Source organism: Maylandia zebra, linkage group LG7 (genome assembly GCF_041146795.1).
Source record: "Maylandia zebra isolate NMK-2024a linkage group LG7, Mzebra_GT3a, whole genome shotgun sequence".
NCBI classification, from domain to species: Eukaryota; Metazoa; Chordata; class Actinopteri; order Cichliformes; family Cichlidae; genus Maylandia; species Maylandia zebra.
The window spans coordinates 65,616,534-65,634,067 of record NC_135173.1 but is presented as its reverse complement, the minus strand read 5'-3'; the positions used below and the strand labels follow the sequence as shown (position 1 = coordinate 65,634,067).

General features: G+C 41.2%; 2 protein-coding genes across 6 annotated transcripts in view; one reads left to right on the top strand and one right to left on the bottom strand.

Annotated features, from left to right (window-relative positions):
* Positions 1–767: 767 nt before the first annotated feature.
* LOC105941259 (fibulin-7) lies at positions 768–11,807 on the top strand. The gene is made up of 7 exons (XM_012923250.4): positions 768–1,032; positions 3,028–3,178; positions 3,399–3,569; positions 3,649–3,909; positions 4,070–4,207; positions 4,304–4,439; positions 8,727–11,807. Exons 1-7 carry the CDS (start codon positions 934–936, stop codon positions 9,085–9,087), a joined length of 1,317 nt encoding a protein of 438 aa, XP_012778704.1. The 5' UTR covers positions 768–933; the 3' UTR covers positions 9,088–11,807.
* Positions 11,808–14,237: 2,430 nt separating this feature from the next.
* LOC101485134 (Golgi apparatus protein 1) overlaps positions 14,238–17,534 on the bottom strand; it is a 36,692-nt gene continuing 33,395 nt past the window's right edge. For 2 of the 5 annotated variants that reach the window (XM_004566163.3, XM_076886915.1), the window contains 2 exons: positions 17,325–17,488; positions 14,238–16,696 (listed from right to left, as the gene is read on the bottom strand). In XM_004566163.3, coding sequence (XP_004566220.1) covers positions 16,633–16,696; positions 17,325–17,488 — 228 coding nt within the window. In that variant the 3' untranslated portion in view covers positions 14,238–16,632. Of the gene's footprint in view, positions 17,489–17,534 lie in introns of all 5 variants that reach the window. The other 3 variants (XM_004566164.3, XM_024803380.2, XM_076886916.1) reach the window with 3 other exon arrangements.

Sequence of the window (17,534 nt, the reverse complement as noted above, 5' to 3'; positions counted from 1 at the left end):
CTTCTTTTTGTTTTTCCAATAATCTTCCATAAAGACAGTTTTTAGCTGTGCAAATGGTTCTTTTGTGTTTTTAACAAATGCGTGAAAGAGTGTGTGTCCCTCTGCGCTCACTGCACATGAAATTCCAGGCTCTTCAAGGAAATTCAAGGCCTTGTTTGATGGAGTTCAATCATCTTTTTTATTTACTTCCAATTAAACGTTATAATTCCAAATTCAGCAGATGTGTTTTTCCTTTTGGGGATTTTCATGTGTTTAGGGTGCTGTATAGGAGATTATAGTGTGCATGCATACTCTGCCATTATCATACCTTATATATGACTCTGAGTTTAAGTTGAAGTTTGGACTTGTAGCAGCTGCAGGGTCTTTTCTAACATCTCTTCCAGGATCTCTACACCTCTTTTTTTTCTCTTTCTGAGTGGGGGATAACCGAGGCGGGGGCTTCTGCCTCAGATATCGCTGCCTTGTCATTTAGGAGCAACATGACATTATGCTGCAACGAGGCGAGTTTGGGGTTTCAAAAAAAGTGGGGCTTTATAGTGACTGTAATTGGAGCAAGAGCCACATTCCTGAGCTGGAGAGCGAATCTGAAATACTCCCCAACAACGGGGGATGATTAAAAGACACCACTGCCAGCTGACTTCTCCTTATAATTTAAGTCTATTTCTGGATTTGCTGATGGTTTATAAAAAAAAAGAAAGAAGGGACAGCATGTTCCAGATGTGGGCCCTCCTTCTTCTCCTCCTCCTCCTCCTCTGGCTTCAGCTTCCACCTCCAACATGCCTGACAGGGAGGTGGGTGGAGGTGAAGGTGGAGGTGGAGGGAGGGTTGTGAGGGAGCGCAGGAGAAATTTGGCAAGTGCCCTTGAAAAGAAAGAGCAGGAGAAGAGATGGTTCAGTTCTGAGGACGCAGCAGAGGAGCTGAAGACGGATCATCATGAGGATGGAGTTTTTTTCCAGGATGAAGGCTGCTGGGGTCATTACGCTGACGATGATGATGATCAGCCTTCATCAGATTTATTCTTCTTCTGCTCAGGTTGGTACCGGTGTCTGACCTGTTCATGCTTTTTAAAAAAATAAGAAAAACGTGAAATCATCTATATTTGGACCGAAGGTCTCATAAGACTAATTCAATATAATGTATGTATTCAATCGAATTCAATGTAATTAAAAAAATTACGACTGTTTTTCTTAAATAAAATACATAAGAATAGTTCTTATCATGTTTGCATTTTACTTTTATAGCTTTTAGGCTATAACACTTTAATGTTCCCAGTCTTGGAGATGATATTCCTGAAAAAAAAAGTCATCCCCTAAAGCTAAAATAATGCATGTTTAACATGTCAGCTGACCCCTCTCTAATTAGTAGGACACTGAAGGAACAATTTTGAGTAAAATGAAAATGAAATATATGAAATCAAAAGTTCATATAAAGTTCAAATAAAAAAATCAAGCAAAATGAAGTAAGTTTAATTTTTTTTTTTACATTGTACTCATGTAACAAAATTTCATGGTAGATTTACATGTAATCTAATTACTTAAGTCAGCATTTTGGGTCTAAATGTTTTTTGAGTAAAAGTTGACATCAAAATGATTTTATATCCAGGTTTTATTTCTTAGAGAGTCAAAAAAGTTGGAACATGATCTGATCAAGAGAAAGATCGTGATCTTTTTTATATTAAAAATATATTTGAGATTATTTATTGAAGCATAGTGCAGTACCACACACTATGATTATAGATATAACAAAGAAAAATCCATTTAGCTCTGTAAATTTGGCCATATGATGTTCATAATCATCTTCTCTTGCAAGTCCTGAGAGCTTCAAGCATGGCTGATATTTTTAGATTCTTCTATGCTAAACATAAACATCAACTCGTTTTTCAAACTCAATTAAACATTTATGCAGACAATCATCGCTGATGATGAGAGCTCGGTCTCCAACTAAGACTGAGCAGTTTTCAAGAATCCAGTTTTCCAACCTGAAGGCAAAGAGCAGCAGGGACACATGTTTCTCAGCATCTGTAATATCCAGATGTTTCTGAGTCAGAACATTCAGCAGAAATGACCTGACCTGGAATTTCAGGCATCACAAACACATATCTTCAAACTGTAGCTTTGTGTGCTTCAAAAAATTAAGATCAAATTGAAGATTCATCTTTCTGACATGTTGGAGAAGGTCCAGCTAGAAGCAGAAAGTATAAGACGACACATTAGGAGTTCTGCTCAGAGCAAAGGTGCACAGGAGCATGACCTTGAATTTGATTCAGGTCAATTTAAATCAAGTGGAGCTCTTTGAACTTTTTAATCTTGTGTACCGTTAAATAATGTCCAAAAAACTAAAATTAAAAAAAAGAAATTCAACGACTATGACACACCCTTAGCCCTGGTCAAATCAATCAAAGTGCACGAACAAATTCTTGTTTTTATTGTCATTAGAGTTTGATTACTCACACCAACACCAAAGTCTGTTTAAATACATAGTAGCTGCAGCTCAGCACGCAGAGCTCAGGTTCACCCTCCTTAGTCTTCACTGCCTGTAAGAAACCAAAGGAACGCCTCCAAACACCGAAAACACAAACCACAGGTTCGCTGTGTGGCAGCAGCGCCGAGTTAAGCTGTGTTTCAACAGTGATTGTGAGGCGAGCGGCCGCTTCTGGTTCAGTTTTCACCCAGGCTTAAATGCAGCTCTGAAAAACCTCACCTCTGTGTGCAGACCTCACACCTGCAAACAGAATGTGATGGTCATCTTCTGCCTCTAGCCAAACAAATTATTACAACCTTGGAAAAACTTTGTGTTTTCATATTTGGGCCTAAAGATAGAATTAATAGTAATTAATGAATATTTATTGTGATAGGAGGCATTTAGAAGTATACACCCACATCCACCGTGCACATTTGAGCTTGAGTCAGCTCATGGTTTTGGTGTTCTGGCCCCAGAATTTACTCAGCTTATTATAAAAGTGCCAAAAAAGACAAAGATTAGATGGAGGAAGGCCTTCTCTAACCCCTCCTCGTCCCGCCCCCACAGGAGTGTCCATCCACTCACGATCTGCTGAACTCGCTGCGGCAGGTGGAGAAGATGCTGGCGGTCCATGAGACGTCCTACCAGCAGAGCCTGCGCTCCCTAAAGAAGAAGATTAGCACCCTGCACAACAGCACCATGGCCGTCTTTAAAATAGGTAAAAAAATAAATGGTAAAAGTGGGAGGAGTTTTTGGTGTAGTGTCCCTGTGGCGGGGCATGGTTTGTGGCGGAGCTGCAGGGGAGGCTGACACACTGGAGCACCGTCAGTTCCTGGTGTCTGTTCCAGATGACCACAGGGTTTGAGCTGGTGTATAACTTTTCTGAGGTCCAGCAGGTGGATTAAGATTATCTCAGACAGAAATGTTTTGCCTTGCAGCATCCTGCCCCAAACCGGATCCCCCCGCTCACGGCCGCAGACTGGGCAGGGTATTTGGCATCGGACACGAGGTCCACTTCCTGTGCAAGTCCGGCTATGAGCTGATTGGTCCTCGGACCCGAGTGTGTCTGGAGTCTCTGAAGTGGAGCGGTCAGCAGCCCATGTGCAGACGTGAGTCTCCGGAAGTCAATCACAGTTCTGCTTCAAAGTTTTGTGCTTCTGTTTTTTTAAACCTGGTTTTTCTTTTCAGACCTCAACAGCACCGCCAACTCCCTCCCCTCCTTCTCTCCCGCTTCTCCCTCCTCCTCCGCCTCCTCTTCGTCATCATTTCCTGCTTCTGCTGCTCTGTCAGCATCCTCTTCAGCAACTTCACTTTCTCACCAGTCACCCACGTCATCCTCTCCCTCCTCTTCAGTACGACCCTCTCACTGCACACACTTCCTGGGCTCCACCCGCTGCACCTGTGACGTGGGCTTCACCATATCAGGCCGTGACAACAACATCTGCACAGGTGATCAGTCCATACCAATAACCACCACATTAACAAAACGCTGATCATTCTCAGCAGTTAAAAAAATCGATTTTCAATGTCTTCGCTTGAGAACCAAAATTGTTGGATGTAAATTTTCTTTCAATCAACCGACCGATTAATCAACTTGTGTCTGTTTCAGATATCGACGAGTGCCATCTGTTTCCCCTCGGTCAGCCTGGCCTGCTCTGCGTCCATCAGTGCGTGAACACACCCGGCAGCTTCCACTGCATCTGTCCGTCCGGGTACGACCTGACCAGAGACGGCCGCAGCTGCACAGGTCAGAGTTCAGAGGTCATCCTGTTCTGTTTGGGGAATGTTTAAGATGGCTGCGCCCTTGTAGTTGTACCTCTCACCTTTGACCTTTCGCATTCAGACATTGACGAGTGTGAAAACCGGATGCACAACTGCACAGCAGACCAGCTGTGTGTGAACACCTACGGAGGTTTCCAGTGCGTGACGGTGGAGTGTCCTCGCTTGAAAAACGCCACGTACATCAAAACATCGTCCATGTAAGAGTACTTACCGACCTTTTTCTCCTCAACCTTCCTCTGAGCTGTTCTTTTCTATCTTACCTTCTGTGTCCCGTTTGTGTCTCCATATCTCCACATAAACCTTTAGTTTGTACAATCTGAAAGTTTGCGAATCTCACTATTTACTTTAAAGGCAAACAGTCTGAGTTTCCAGTTTGCAGCTCACTTTTCACAGTTTCAGCACTACTTGGCAAGTAGTTTTTGATGGTGGACAGACAAACTGGCATCTTCCATGCAAAGTACTGGTGACCATGGCAACCTGTGGCGCCTTAACAATAATAAAAAGGTTTTTGGTACAGCACCAAATACCTGTTTGCAACCAGTTTCACACTAGAAGCAACCACTCAGCAGTGGGTCGAGCGCTAGACACTTTTTCCTATCAACCGATGGTTGCCAAATGATTGCCAACCAGTCTCTAAGTCTGTGTGAGTGGGACTCACTAATATTAACTCGAATAAAGAAAGGTTAGAGTGTGATTTGATCCCCAAAACCAAAACAATCTGTCTGTGATTCAAATGAGCTCAGTGGTGTGATATTTGTCCCATTGTTCAAAAATCAGTCCACATGCTGTTTGAGGCAATCCAGAGAGTTGCAAAACATCTGGAAACTCTCCAAGTTCTATGGACTTCGTCTATTTGTCCAACAACTGTGGATGAAAACAAAACTGACAGTCTGAATTTGAAACTAGCGAACAAGCAGTCAAAAGAATGACTGCCCTGAACTACACTCAATTTAAATCACACATCGAGAGTGCAATTAAACAGCACCCAGAAACACAAAGACACAATCAAAACCATAAACCTGTCACCTCAGAAGAAAAAGAATCAGACATAAAGTCAATGACAGGGACAGCGATAAAGAAATATTTGACAAACAATGACCTCGACCTCACAGTTAACCACTTCCCTCCTCCACCCATCTCTTAGCTCTGGCAGAATCTGGGCTGAGAGTCAGGCTGAGGTTTGGCCTCAGATGAACTGCTGAGTTTTCAGGCTCCAGTTAGCTGATCGGTCAAGAACCTTGAAACGTGTTTACAGCACTGGACGTGTTTACCACAGCAGATTGTTCAAGTACTTTTTCCACACCTGGAATCACGGAGATGCCAAATTGCAAAAATTCCCCCAGTCAAACCCAAGAAACTGCAAGACAAATACAGTCAATACAGTAATTGCATGAAAAGCAAATAATATGAGGATTGACCTGATCACTTCTTTGTGGGGAAAACCACCAAAAGAAAAAATAAACTATTGGGAGAACTTACTGTAAAAGTTGCCCATCATTCATCTTCAATTTGAAAGAGGATGTCAAAGGCATGTAATCTGAGCGAGCCTTTTGTTGGACTCACTAGCTAAAGAGGGACTTGGATAAAGATGATTTAGCAAGCCACAAATTCAACACAAACGTTTGCAGAAAACAGCTGTTGTATCATCTGTTTCCTGTATTTTGGTCACAAAAAACATGAAAATTGCAGGCACACAGGCTCTCCAGGGTGTTTGGCTTAGTTCAAGGGTTCTGCAAAATATTTTCTGAGAAGATTTGCAGTGGAAACGTTACTCTGAAGTATTTTAACTATAAAATTTTAACACATCAATTAAAAACTAAGAATCATTTTGCATAAGACTAGAACAAAAGGCAGCAGAGGAAGGATAAAAGACTGTATGTAGTGAAATTCCTCACATTAGTGCCATCACAAAAGAATTTCTAACTTTGATACAAAACCTTTAACAAATATCAACCCTTGATACCATTTTACAAATGCGTCAAATATTAACATTAACAAAAGCCTCTCGAGGTCAAATCTTATCTAAAATATTTTTTTAAGATTTGCATGATTCACAGTTCAAAATAAATCTTTCATTCATTCACGCTCTGTCTGAAATGAGCTGTTTTAACTCACCCCAACCCCCAACCGGCTGCAGAAGATGGCCCCGCCCCTTCCTGAGCCTATTCCTGTCGGAGGTTTCTTCCTGTTAAAAGGGAGTTTTTCCTTCCCACTGTCACCAAAGCGCTTGCTCATAGGGTCATATGATTGTTGGTGTTTTCTCTGTATGTATTATTGTAGGGTCTTTACCTTTACAATATAAAGCGCATTAAGGCAATTGTTTTTGTGATTTGGCGCTCTATCAAAATATAATTGAAAATTGAACTCCTAGGATAACTCTCTCTGACCACTTAGAGAAAAAATATACATATAAACTGTGAGTTTAGTGGCAGTCCATGTTTCAGACCATCTGAGCTTTTGGCTCACAGAGGTTACTTGTATATATGCTGAGTTATTATCACTCAACTTTTGTTATGTTTAATATGAACGTTCACTACTGGGACAGAAGATATATGACAGAAAACACTAACTCTGTCAAACATTTCAGCCATGTATGTCTAAAAAACACCGTCCCAAACCTAACTCTGAATCTGGGAGGGTGCAGAGTACGCCTGCACTCTCTCCAGCATATAACAAACAAAATCATGTGTTCACTTTCAGTGTTTGTGTCAATTTCTGAGAAAAGCAGGTCCTTACCCATGAGTACAAGAGCAGGGTATCATTTCAGGAGGCTAGGATCATTTCAGGATTTTAACAGATTACTCTGGGGATGACTAAACAATCATGGCGTCTCTGGAGAACCATAAACAATCAGACTGGATTCTACTATAGAGGAGACAGGAAGTCGATGAAGATGAAGAATACAAGAATGCGTTCCAACCCGCAACCACACTTTGTTGGAGATGTAGAAGATGTTTTTGACCCAAGACTGACCTCAGATGTTTTTTTGCTAACTATGACTCACAAGCTAACCATGAAGTGTAGCTTTACGTGGTAGGAGGCATTAGCATGCTGAAGATAATCAGATTAAACTGGATTAAAAAGATATACGTCACAGAGTGATGAATATAAAAGCATTTTACAGGAAGTGAAAAGAGTTATTCAAAACCAATGGGTGCCCTCAAAAGAGTCATCACAAAGACAGAACGATAGCTTGAAAAGTTTAATTAATTTTCTCTAACTAATAATCTGCACTTCTCTCAAATTACAGCTAAATCACCTTTTTCAGATCATGTCAAGCATCCAAACAGGTTTCTTCTCTCTCGCTCTCTCGTTCTAATCATCATGTTTTGTCTGGTTTGCTGTATCAGCTAACTTTTTTTCGAACTTTATTTGAAATGATAAAGCGAACAGTCAGTCATTCCAGTTCAGTTTGTACAGTAGACATACAGGGCAAATAACAGTAACAATATACAGTACAATGAAATAAGGATTATTTCTGAATGAATTTCAATCAATGATAAACCTTTTTTATTGGAAGTCAATTTAAGAGAGTTTAAGTAATATTCAATTTCAATCAAAAACAAATTAAATGATGAGTTTTGAAATTTGTATCAGCTAACTTATCATATAAGTAGCACTAACACATGACACTTTTTTATTAGAGTTTAGCATCAAGTCCTTCTGTGAGCTCGATCTAGTCAGTTAAGAAACGCTGGTTGTGTCAGTTGCTTTAACGACAGGTGCAGTAGAGGGGCAACCATGAGAAAACTCGAAAACAGGAATGGTTTAGCTTGAGGCGATACGTGGACCTCACAGAGGTTTCACAGGTAATCCGACTCCTTCAGGAAGGCACATCAGGACATTCCTGGGTTTTCGTGCATTTTAAAGACCCATTTTTACTCCTTGGCTTTTAATTCTGTAGGAGTCTGTCATTATTTTATTCTTATTATTTTCCTTTCCTTTTAAATGTTACCTGATTATTCTATTGTACTGTACTTTTAAAAACAACAACTGTGGACCAAAGTGCTACATAAATAAAACTGATTTGATTTGGATCTTTGATTTTTTAAGCAGTGCATGTGAATGTATGAGGCCACATTCAGGCTTGGGAACGGTGGACTCTTTATGATTGCAATAACCCTCAAGTGTGAGGTGACATCACAGGGTCCATGTAGTGCTTTAAAAGTAGACGCTACTCTGAAAGCTGTCTGGACATGTCCAAAAAGATGGTCTTAAGGAGAAGTGAGCCAGTTTTAGAAAATCTTTTTGATCACATGTTAGTTAGTTGTCCTTCTGTAATTGAGTATGTTGAAATCTTGTTCTTCCATTTATCCAATTCAGTGCTGCTGAGGGCAGCTGAAGCCCTGAGGCCTCGGTCTGCTGTTTTTTGTACTTGTTCATCTTAGATTAGGACAGAGAGCAGGCCGGTTGTTCCATAAGAATGACTAAAACCTGTGAATAACTGAAAACCAATAATGTTTACCCTCTTTGTGTTCTTTCAGGCGGTGTGAGAGGAACCCGTGCATGCTGGGAGACAAGCCATGCACTCAGGCACCAAACTCCATCTCCTTCCACTTCCTCTCTGTAGTGTCCAACATGTCCGCCCCGCGCATCCTCTTCCGGGTGTCTGCCGCTCGCGTGCTGGGCGACACGCTGCGATTCGGCCTTGCCAGCGGTCGCGGCCGGGGCCACTTTAGTGTGCAGCGCTCGGGCAGACAGACGGGCACCCTCCTCCTGGTGACGCCCATCAAGGGGCCGGCCACGCTAGAAGCCGAGGTGGAGATGAGCGAGCTGGAGCACAACACCCTGCTGGGCCGCTACCTCACCAAGGTCACCCTGTTCGTGTCTCCGTACGAGTTTTAGAAAGGAAGCGATGACGGTTACCCGGGGTTTGTAGAAGGAGATAAGCTGAACTCTGACTGTACTGATGAGGACGTTTCAGGGCAGGATGAAGAGTGGACGTGGAACCACTGAGTGTTTTTGACCTCTTTGTAGGTGACTAACTGTAATTTTCTAGTTCTTTTCAAAAATATGAATTTTGTATATAGAGCATAACATAGCCAGATCCAAGAAGACCTAATAGTTAGTATTTAGGATTTTGAAGTGGGCCTGCTCTGCCTTACATCATTTTCTTGACATATGTGTAATATGTTGTTTTTGAACACAACCAGATAAGTTTCAGATAATGAGGTGAGCACATGTAGAAGTAAACCTTGTGAGACAAAAGCTCAGGCTTCACAAAGTTGTTTTTTTTCTACTGTTGGAATGATGTTACCAAGTAGTAGATATTCCTAATATGGTCATCTTAAGTCCCTCCCATACACTTTTGTTTTTGGGAAGGACAGCCAATCAGAGACAGTTGCCTTAATAAGAAACATGAACTGACAGGAATAAATTAAAGTTGTTGTTTGTTTGTTTTTATAAAGACCTTGACTCTGTTGGGTCCCACCTAGCATCACATTCTTCAATATTTTAAATTATTTTGTATTGAAAAACAATCTTTAAAAAAAAAACAAAAAACATTCTAACTAATCTAATGTTTGTTACATGTTCGTTTTTAAGAGTCTGTTCTCTACCAAAGTCACTTCTGTAGAAAGCTAACACTAACTTGGACTTAGACTGCTAGGATGCTACGCTACACTGGCACTACTTAGTGCACCATTCTAAGTATGGATGTTAGAGTACAACCTGTACATTCTCCTTATTGGTTTAGTTCATATTAAAAGGTTTAATACTGCTTTTTACACACATGTTTATACAAAACCTTCCTTCAGTCATATAGAGCTACTCTACGGATGCCATCATTAAAATATGGAGCTGGAAATGAGGAAATTCAGTGACCCTGGACGCAAAACAAAAGTCAGCGAACTGGAGCACAAATTCAGCCAAACCAGTTAATTAAAGGTTGCGCAAATTATATGTTTGAGAAAGTCCTTCCATCACCTCTGAAAAACTACAGGTCAAAGTTCATGTCACTTTCAATTTTAAAACACATGCAGGGATGTGTCGCCCACATTTGTTTTTTTATGTTTACAACTGTGGTTATTGTTTTCCAGTCCATTCACTGGAACAATAAAAACCATAAACAACGCATCCATTCAACCATCCATCATCTTACTTCCACTGATTCAGGTCATGAGCTAGTTCCAGCTAGTTGAGCTAAATGAACATGAAAGGAAGCACAAAGGTTTCTGTAACATGTTCAAACAACTGAAGCTGATATCATCACTTATTCAAAAGTTCTGTTTTCTCAAACTCTGTAAGAAAAATGAGGCATTTTGTGTTTTAATATTTTCTTGTGCTGAGGATGTTGTGGATCTCATGAAAACAGTGACTCTGTTTCCTAACTTTAACCACATGATAGCAACCTTGACTTCAGCGATGACAAACTAAACCTCAAGCTTCACTCGTGTGCAGGAATCAAACTACTTCTGGGAACCAGCTGTGTGCAGGAGATAAGAAACTTTTATCCGCCATTTGAACAAGTTAAATGAATTCCAGGAACAAGTTCATTATCTTGTTCTCAAATCAAATCAAATCAAATCACTTTTATTGTCACATCACATGTGCAGGCACACTGGCACAGCACATGCGAGTGAAATTCTTGTGTGCGAGCCCCACAAGCAACAGAGATGTGCAAACACAACAACACAAACGAGCAAAATACAAGAATGGCCAACCTGAAACTAATAAATATATGTACAATATATAATAGTGTATGCATTTCTGGATGTGTATACTAAATATTTTCCTACGTGTGTGTGTGTGTGTATACACATTTTTACAAATTAAATAGTAAAAAATAATAATAATAATAAAAAATAATAATAATAATAATAATAATAATAATAATAATAATAATAATAAAATATATAAAATATACAGAGTTGAATATGTGCAAAACAAGTGGCATTTATATACAGTGTGGAGTGCATAATGTTGAATGTTCTCAGGAGGTATTGGTGTGATTTTGTTTTTAAGGGTATTTGTATTGTGAAAAGAAGTTATCCTCTTGTGGGAAATGAGAACACCTGGAACGAGATATTGTCTTCTGGGAACGAGTTAGTTAAATGTTCCCTTCATAAAACATTTTTGAAGCTCTGTAAGACCATAAAAATGTATCCAGCATAATGAAAAGACATCATTTAACCCCGAACACAGCTTAGCACATCTAACCGTCTGTAAATTGTCTAAGCAATCGTTTTATTGGATTTTCCAATGATTCAAATACTGAGAAGCATTTAACCCTGTAACGTATTTGACATGAGTTTTTGAGACCTCTACATCATCAGTGTGACGATTTTTGTTCCTAAATAAATTGCCCCAAAACGCTGAATGGAATAAAGTAAAATAATTTATATGGCAATTATTTCATGATTCATCAGGCTTTGCAAGGTGAAGGATTCTGGAAAAACCTGCAGTGATTTACCTGATGATAACGTCATCAGAGGTGCTGATACACCGTGGCTGTGCAGGCTCAGCATTTTTACTCTGTATTAAAACTTCAAGGTCTTTGCTGATACTGTTCGCAAACTTTGTATTATGATTTTCCCCAAACTACAGAATAAACACATTTACCTCGACATCGCGTCAGCCTTTAACATGTGCCGAGTTAAAAGCTGTAAATAATGGAAGGTATGTTTTTTGTCTTGAAATGTTAAAAACATAAACTGTAGTTTGTCTTTTGTGCAGTATATGACTTCCATGCGTTTCGGTCTGCAGGGCTGAAGAATTTAACACGGCTCTGCGAGACGGCCCGAAGCCTCCACGGGTCAGACAGAACACATAAAAACAGGCAGCACAAACGCAGACATGTATGTTTACCCTGCATGCCTGCAGAGAGTCTCACAGAGTACAGAGAGCACAGCGCAGAACACAGATGTTTGAGGAGAAGCATCCACACTGCCAGATCAGCCCCACCATGAGACAAGGGGAATATCATGATGGAATACAACGTTCCCTGCATTTGATTATTTTCCCCCCTTTAGTTTAATTGGAATCACTTCATACGTTCACATCTTTAAGTACCTTGTTGTGGTCTCAGCTTAGTAACGTATCAAAAACTCTCCAGAAATATGCAGGCGGTTTTAAAGGTCTCATTAATTCAAAGCAGTTGGTTATTGTAGTTTTAGCAAGTTTAATGCAAAGATGAGGAAATGCTCAGTAAATTGAGAAAATACGTAAATCACATTTATCGTCCTCGTGGAAATTCTGTTAGTCTTTGCAGCAATGGCCAGATAAATGCTGCTTAGCAACAACAAGGAAGTCACCACGAATCAAAACACCGCCAAGCTCGAGAGTCACGCACCTCACATCAGCCAGGTTTGTTCAGGAGATTTAGAAAAGATATCAGTGTTTCAGGAAAAGTGGTCCACCACTGACGACTCACAAGCCTGTGTCAGGGAGGGAAACTAGGCAGAGCAAGTTTAAGGCTATCACGCTTATTCACATCCCACTCTGACCTTTATGCTCTTTGCTTCCAGGTTCATCTGCAGGATAGAGTTAGGCACTCAAAATACTTTGTTTTCATGGTTCAGGTACATCCATGTCCGCCTAAAACGTTGCCCTACCTAATAAAGCTTAGTGTGAAAGTCAGAAGAAAACTGTTCTTAGGGGAAGTAAAGATCTACTCTCAGTTGTGAGAGTGTATCAAAGCACCTGGATGTGTTCGTTCAGGCCTTCACTGATGCACACACAGGTGATGTCACCCAGTATTTCAGTTTAGACAGTGCTCGGCCCCACCCAGTTTGAAGGGAAAGCGGGTGGATTCATGGCTGCATCACTGTTGGGCGCTCCGGCTTTTGTGCACCATTTCATTCTGTGAGTGAAGGTCTATTGTTCTGGATAATGGAGCGAGTGCTGTTCACAAATAGAAGCAGGAAAGACCAGAGTGAAAAACACTGGAGCCGCAGGCTGCAGAGGGGAAGCCAGATTACAGCAAAACGCCTAAAACAATGGTGGGCTGTAACGTAAAAGGTACTGTGTGATTTAGTTTGCACAACCGCAAAACATGTCCTTTAATTCAGAGGAAGTTTCACTGCATTCATTCACGTTTTGGGGCTTAACTTTGTACTGCATTGTGCAGCGAGCAACCGAGAGAGTCTATAGTTGGAGATGAGAGTGAAGCCACAGCACTGCAACTGTCTGGATGTTGATGTTTGAGGCCACTGACGGGATTTTGCTTGAGAGCTGCAGTCTGACAACGAAGGACGCCACCACATGGTTTTGATTTTTTGTGATCGCCCACTGCAAACTCAAACTTTCAACCACGGAGGACAGTTTTAGTCTCACGAGGCTTTGATTTGTCTCCGAGGCAGTGTGGTATATAAAGTGTTTTTAATGATGTGCCTGGTTACACAAACACTAGTTTAAATAGTTGGGCCACCTTGTGGTACAAATTGGAACTACATGCAAGTACAGCCCGATCCACACTTTGCTCGAGCTGGTCTCTTCCAACACTACACGCAGATTTTTGGACACAGCGGTTTCTTAAGATGAGAACTTTTAACCTTTCAAAATTAAATTGGGATTTTTTTTTAAGCTTCAAAAAAACTGAGCTGAAGCCCCACAAACTGATGTGAAAACAAAGAAAAGTTTTACCATAATTACCTAAAGAATAGGAAACTTATTTCCTAAATGTAAGGGTCTGTTCTGAAGGCATCTTAAACTTACTCATTGATGCCACATAAATATCACTTCAGCAACCGAAGTGCATTTTTAGCAAATCTCAATTTTTCCATATTATAAAAGCAGACACATATACATATGCCATATACATGGACACCCGCTCTGGCTCCTATTCATTTACATCCAGATGTCACACAAATACCTCACTGTAGAAACAAACATCTGTCCCACTTGGAATCAAACATTTCCTCAAAGTTTATATAGATGCACAAAAAAAAAAAAGCACTACATTTAGTGCAGGGCTCAAGTATTACCACATGTACAGATATTACATTTCACAGCGTAAATTCTGGTTGAGCCGGATTTGAAATAAAGAAACAGTGGAGTAGAAACCTTGCAGACTTTATTATTATCATTAACAAACTGTCCAATTTTTCATCTGTACAACAACAACAAAAGAAAAAAAGTGGACAAAAAAAACCCCAAACCAATCAGGAGCTCAATGGATTCAAACAAACAAACAAGAGAGTTTTACAAAAAGATCGGTCAAATACGCCACACGTCACCCTCTGTTGGGTGCAACAGGTCGTCTGGGATGTCCTGTACAGCGGGACGGCGGTTAGGCACACTTCGATTTAAAAACAAACAAAATCTGATGGAAAAAAGGCATTTCAATGAAGCAGAACGTCTCATTTACAAGCAGAGAGGGCAGCGCTCACCACGCCAAGCTTCAACAGTTAGAAGGGGAACGGTACATGTAGTTTACAGTAAGTTATCGTCACTCAGTATCATACACATGTACATGTGATCAGCTCACGCAGGGAGAGGAGAGGCCCTCGATTTAGTGTTTGCTCACACGTGTTTATATATGAGACTGAACGCCTCCTCGGGCATCGACCTGCAGGCTGAGCGTCGCAAACACGCCCTCCGAGCAATCAGTCCTCCTCTACAGAACCACAGACTATATATGTCTGTGTATATGCTTTTACAGAGCCAGAGTGACCGTATCTGGACGAGAGGGGAGAGTTGTAAACTGTGTGAGTGTGCATAACCTGCCAGTTAGTGTTAAAGGTAACATTTGTAACACTTTCACCACCAGGGGGCAGAATTCTTCCAGGGGGTGTACTGAAATATTTCTGCCTTCCCTTAAGAGACTAAGAACATGCTCTTAATCTCTTGCCTTGTTGCCCCATCTCGTGGTAAAAACTGGTATGCACCTGGCAATATCTCATGCTTTGTTAAATGCTGTTGAGACAACTTTACAGTAACAGAGTCATTAGTGGCAAGTAACAAGCGAAAAAAATAAAGACAATGCCACGATTACTAAAGCAGAGACCTGTTGGATGGTTTGTTAGAAGAATTACCTGCACGTCAAAGTCATATTCATTATCATCATCATCATCATCATCATCAAAGGAGAAGACACCCGAAACACGTTCCAGAGCTCAGTGATTCCAATTAGTTGCCAGTGTCGGCACACCCTCAAAGCACCCTCACCCAACTTTAAGTCTTCACAAAGTTGGACCAGGTGAGCTACGAATGAATTTACCCAGAGTGCAGCTATGAAGGAGAAACCATCTACAGAGATCAAAATGATTTTTGTGACAAGCTTTAAACATTTTTATTTCTGCGGTAACCTTGAACACTGACTCATGCTGGAGTCGGCATCAAGTTGACAATGGCGGAACTGCATTCTGCTGCTCGACACTGCCTCAGGTGAACCTACACAACTTCTGTTGAACTGATGGATGTTAATGTTAAAATTAAAAAAAAAAAAAAAAAATTACAATGTTTCTAATAACGAGGCCAGTGTATGTACAGTAACTGGAAAGCTCAGGCTTCAGGCTGCTCTACATCCTGGATCTGTATGATGAGAGAGAGAAAAAGAGAAGATATCCTTAATCCGGTCATCTCAGGCACACAAGCCTTACCCCCATCTGCTGCTCAGACCTCTTTCTTAGGAGGAACAGTCAACCAGTAGGAAGCAAATAAAGATTATTTGGAACCAGGAATCATGCAAAGTGACTCTGGTCAAGCCCAAGAATAAAAACACGGAGCTGGAGGCATGCAGCATTTCAAAATCCGCACTGTCCCACGTGAAAATCCACTAGTTCCTCAAGGAGTTCGACGCCCTGCCTCTCCTCTCCCTCCTCCCACCCCCCCTGCAGGAAGAAGGGAGTCTCGCTGGAGAAAAGGCAACCAGAGAACATTCAAATAATAGATGAAAAAAAAAAAAAAAAAGTAAACAAATAAATAAGGCTATGACAAAACAATATATATATATTTATAGATATTTAAAAAAAAAAAAAAAAAAAAAAAGAACGAAAGATGTGCAATGATTCCAGTATCATTTTTACACAAAAATGTTCACATCTCTATAGTAATCTAGAATTGTTTCTTTTTTGTCTTTATTTTTTTCCTGCATTGCTTGTCAGCTTTTTCGTGCCAACCAGCACAAAACCGACAGCCACTCTGCGCGGCGATGGGCGGCAATCAAAACGTCTGGTTTCCATCCCAGTCTGAGCAGAGTGATGTTTTAAAAAAAAAAGAAAAAAAAAAAATCCCACCCGAGATGGCAATGATGGGAGCAGCAGGTGGACACACACGGTGCATTTATGACACAGGCTGTGCTGTGGGAAAATAAGACACCGGATTGATGAGGTTTCTCCATCTGGAGAAAACAAACAAAAAAACCCAAGTAAAATAACCACAAGCGATTCCGGTTGTAGCGAGTTGGCCAAAGTGTGTGAGGTGCAACTCTGTGGCCCCACCCTCGCCTCTTTATCTGTGGCTCGGTCGAGGGCTGGCTGGCACCGCCCACTTGGCAGTCCCTTGGCGATAAAATCTAATATGAATCAGCACAAAAAAAAGAAGGGGGGAAAAAAGTGTAATAAACTCCAAAAACCTGTTCAAGCAGAAGGAGAAAACAATCTGGCGGCATAAAGACAGTTTGGATCTCACACACACCCTCACAGCAACACACACTCGCGCTCACACACACATACCTTCACAGCAACACACACTCTTATCAATAAAATACTGGAGTCATTAAACTGCTCTATTACACATGAGCATTTGCCCACCCTGCATTCTACACATTTACACCTACGCATTTCATTTTTTCACCTTGACTTATAACCGTTGACCTCCGACCCCACATTCTTACCAATTCCCCTCCCTATCCTTGCCCCTTAAACCAACAGCAAAAAGAGAAAGAGTTAAAAAACAAACAAAAAAAACCCTCCAGATATATCAGATAAGAATGTGTGAAAATCTCTGACAGCTAGGATTGTGGGTAATGTCATTCCCATGTAGATGGCCCCAGCTGTGAGAGAGGGTGAAAAAGCTTGCAGGAGGAAAGTAAAGACGATGCGGCGGACTTTCAGGAGCATCAGGGGTGAAATGGCGAGGAGGTCTTTTTCAGTTGCGGTCGTTAAATATGTCCTGACCCCAGAGGGGGGGGCGGAGTCTACCTGTCCTTGAGCTCCTGAGTGACTCGCTTGGTGAACCTGCCGCAGAACAGCCCCATCATGAAGAGCAGCGCCACACCGGCACAGATCACAGTCAGGATGTAGTTCTTGGACGGTGATGTCATCACCTGCATGGCCAAGTCCCCAAGTCCCTCAGCAGGCGCCACCTGGTGGACGGCAGAGAGAAAGAATTAAAAGCCTGCGTCATTTCAG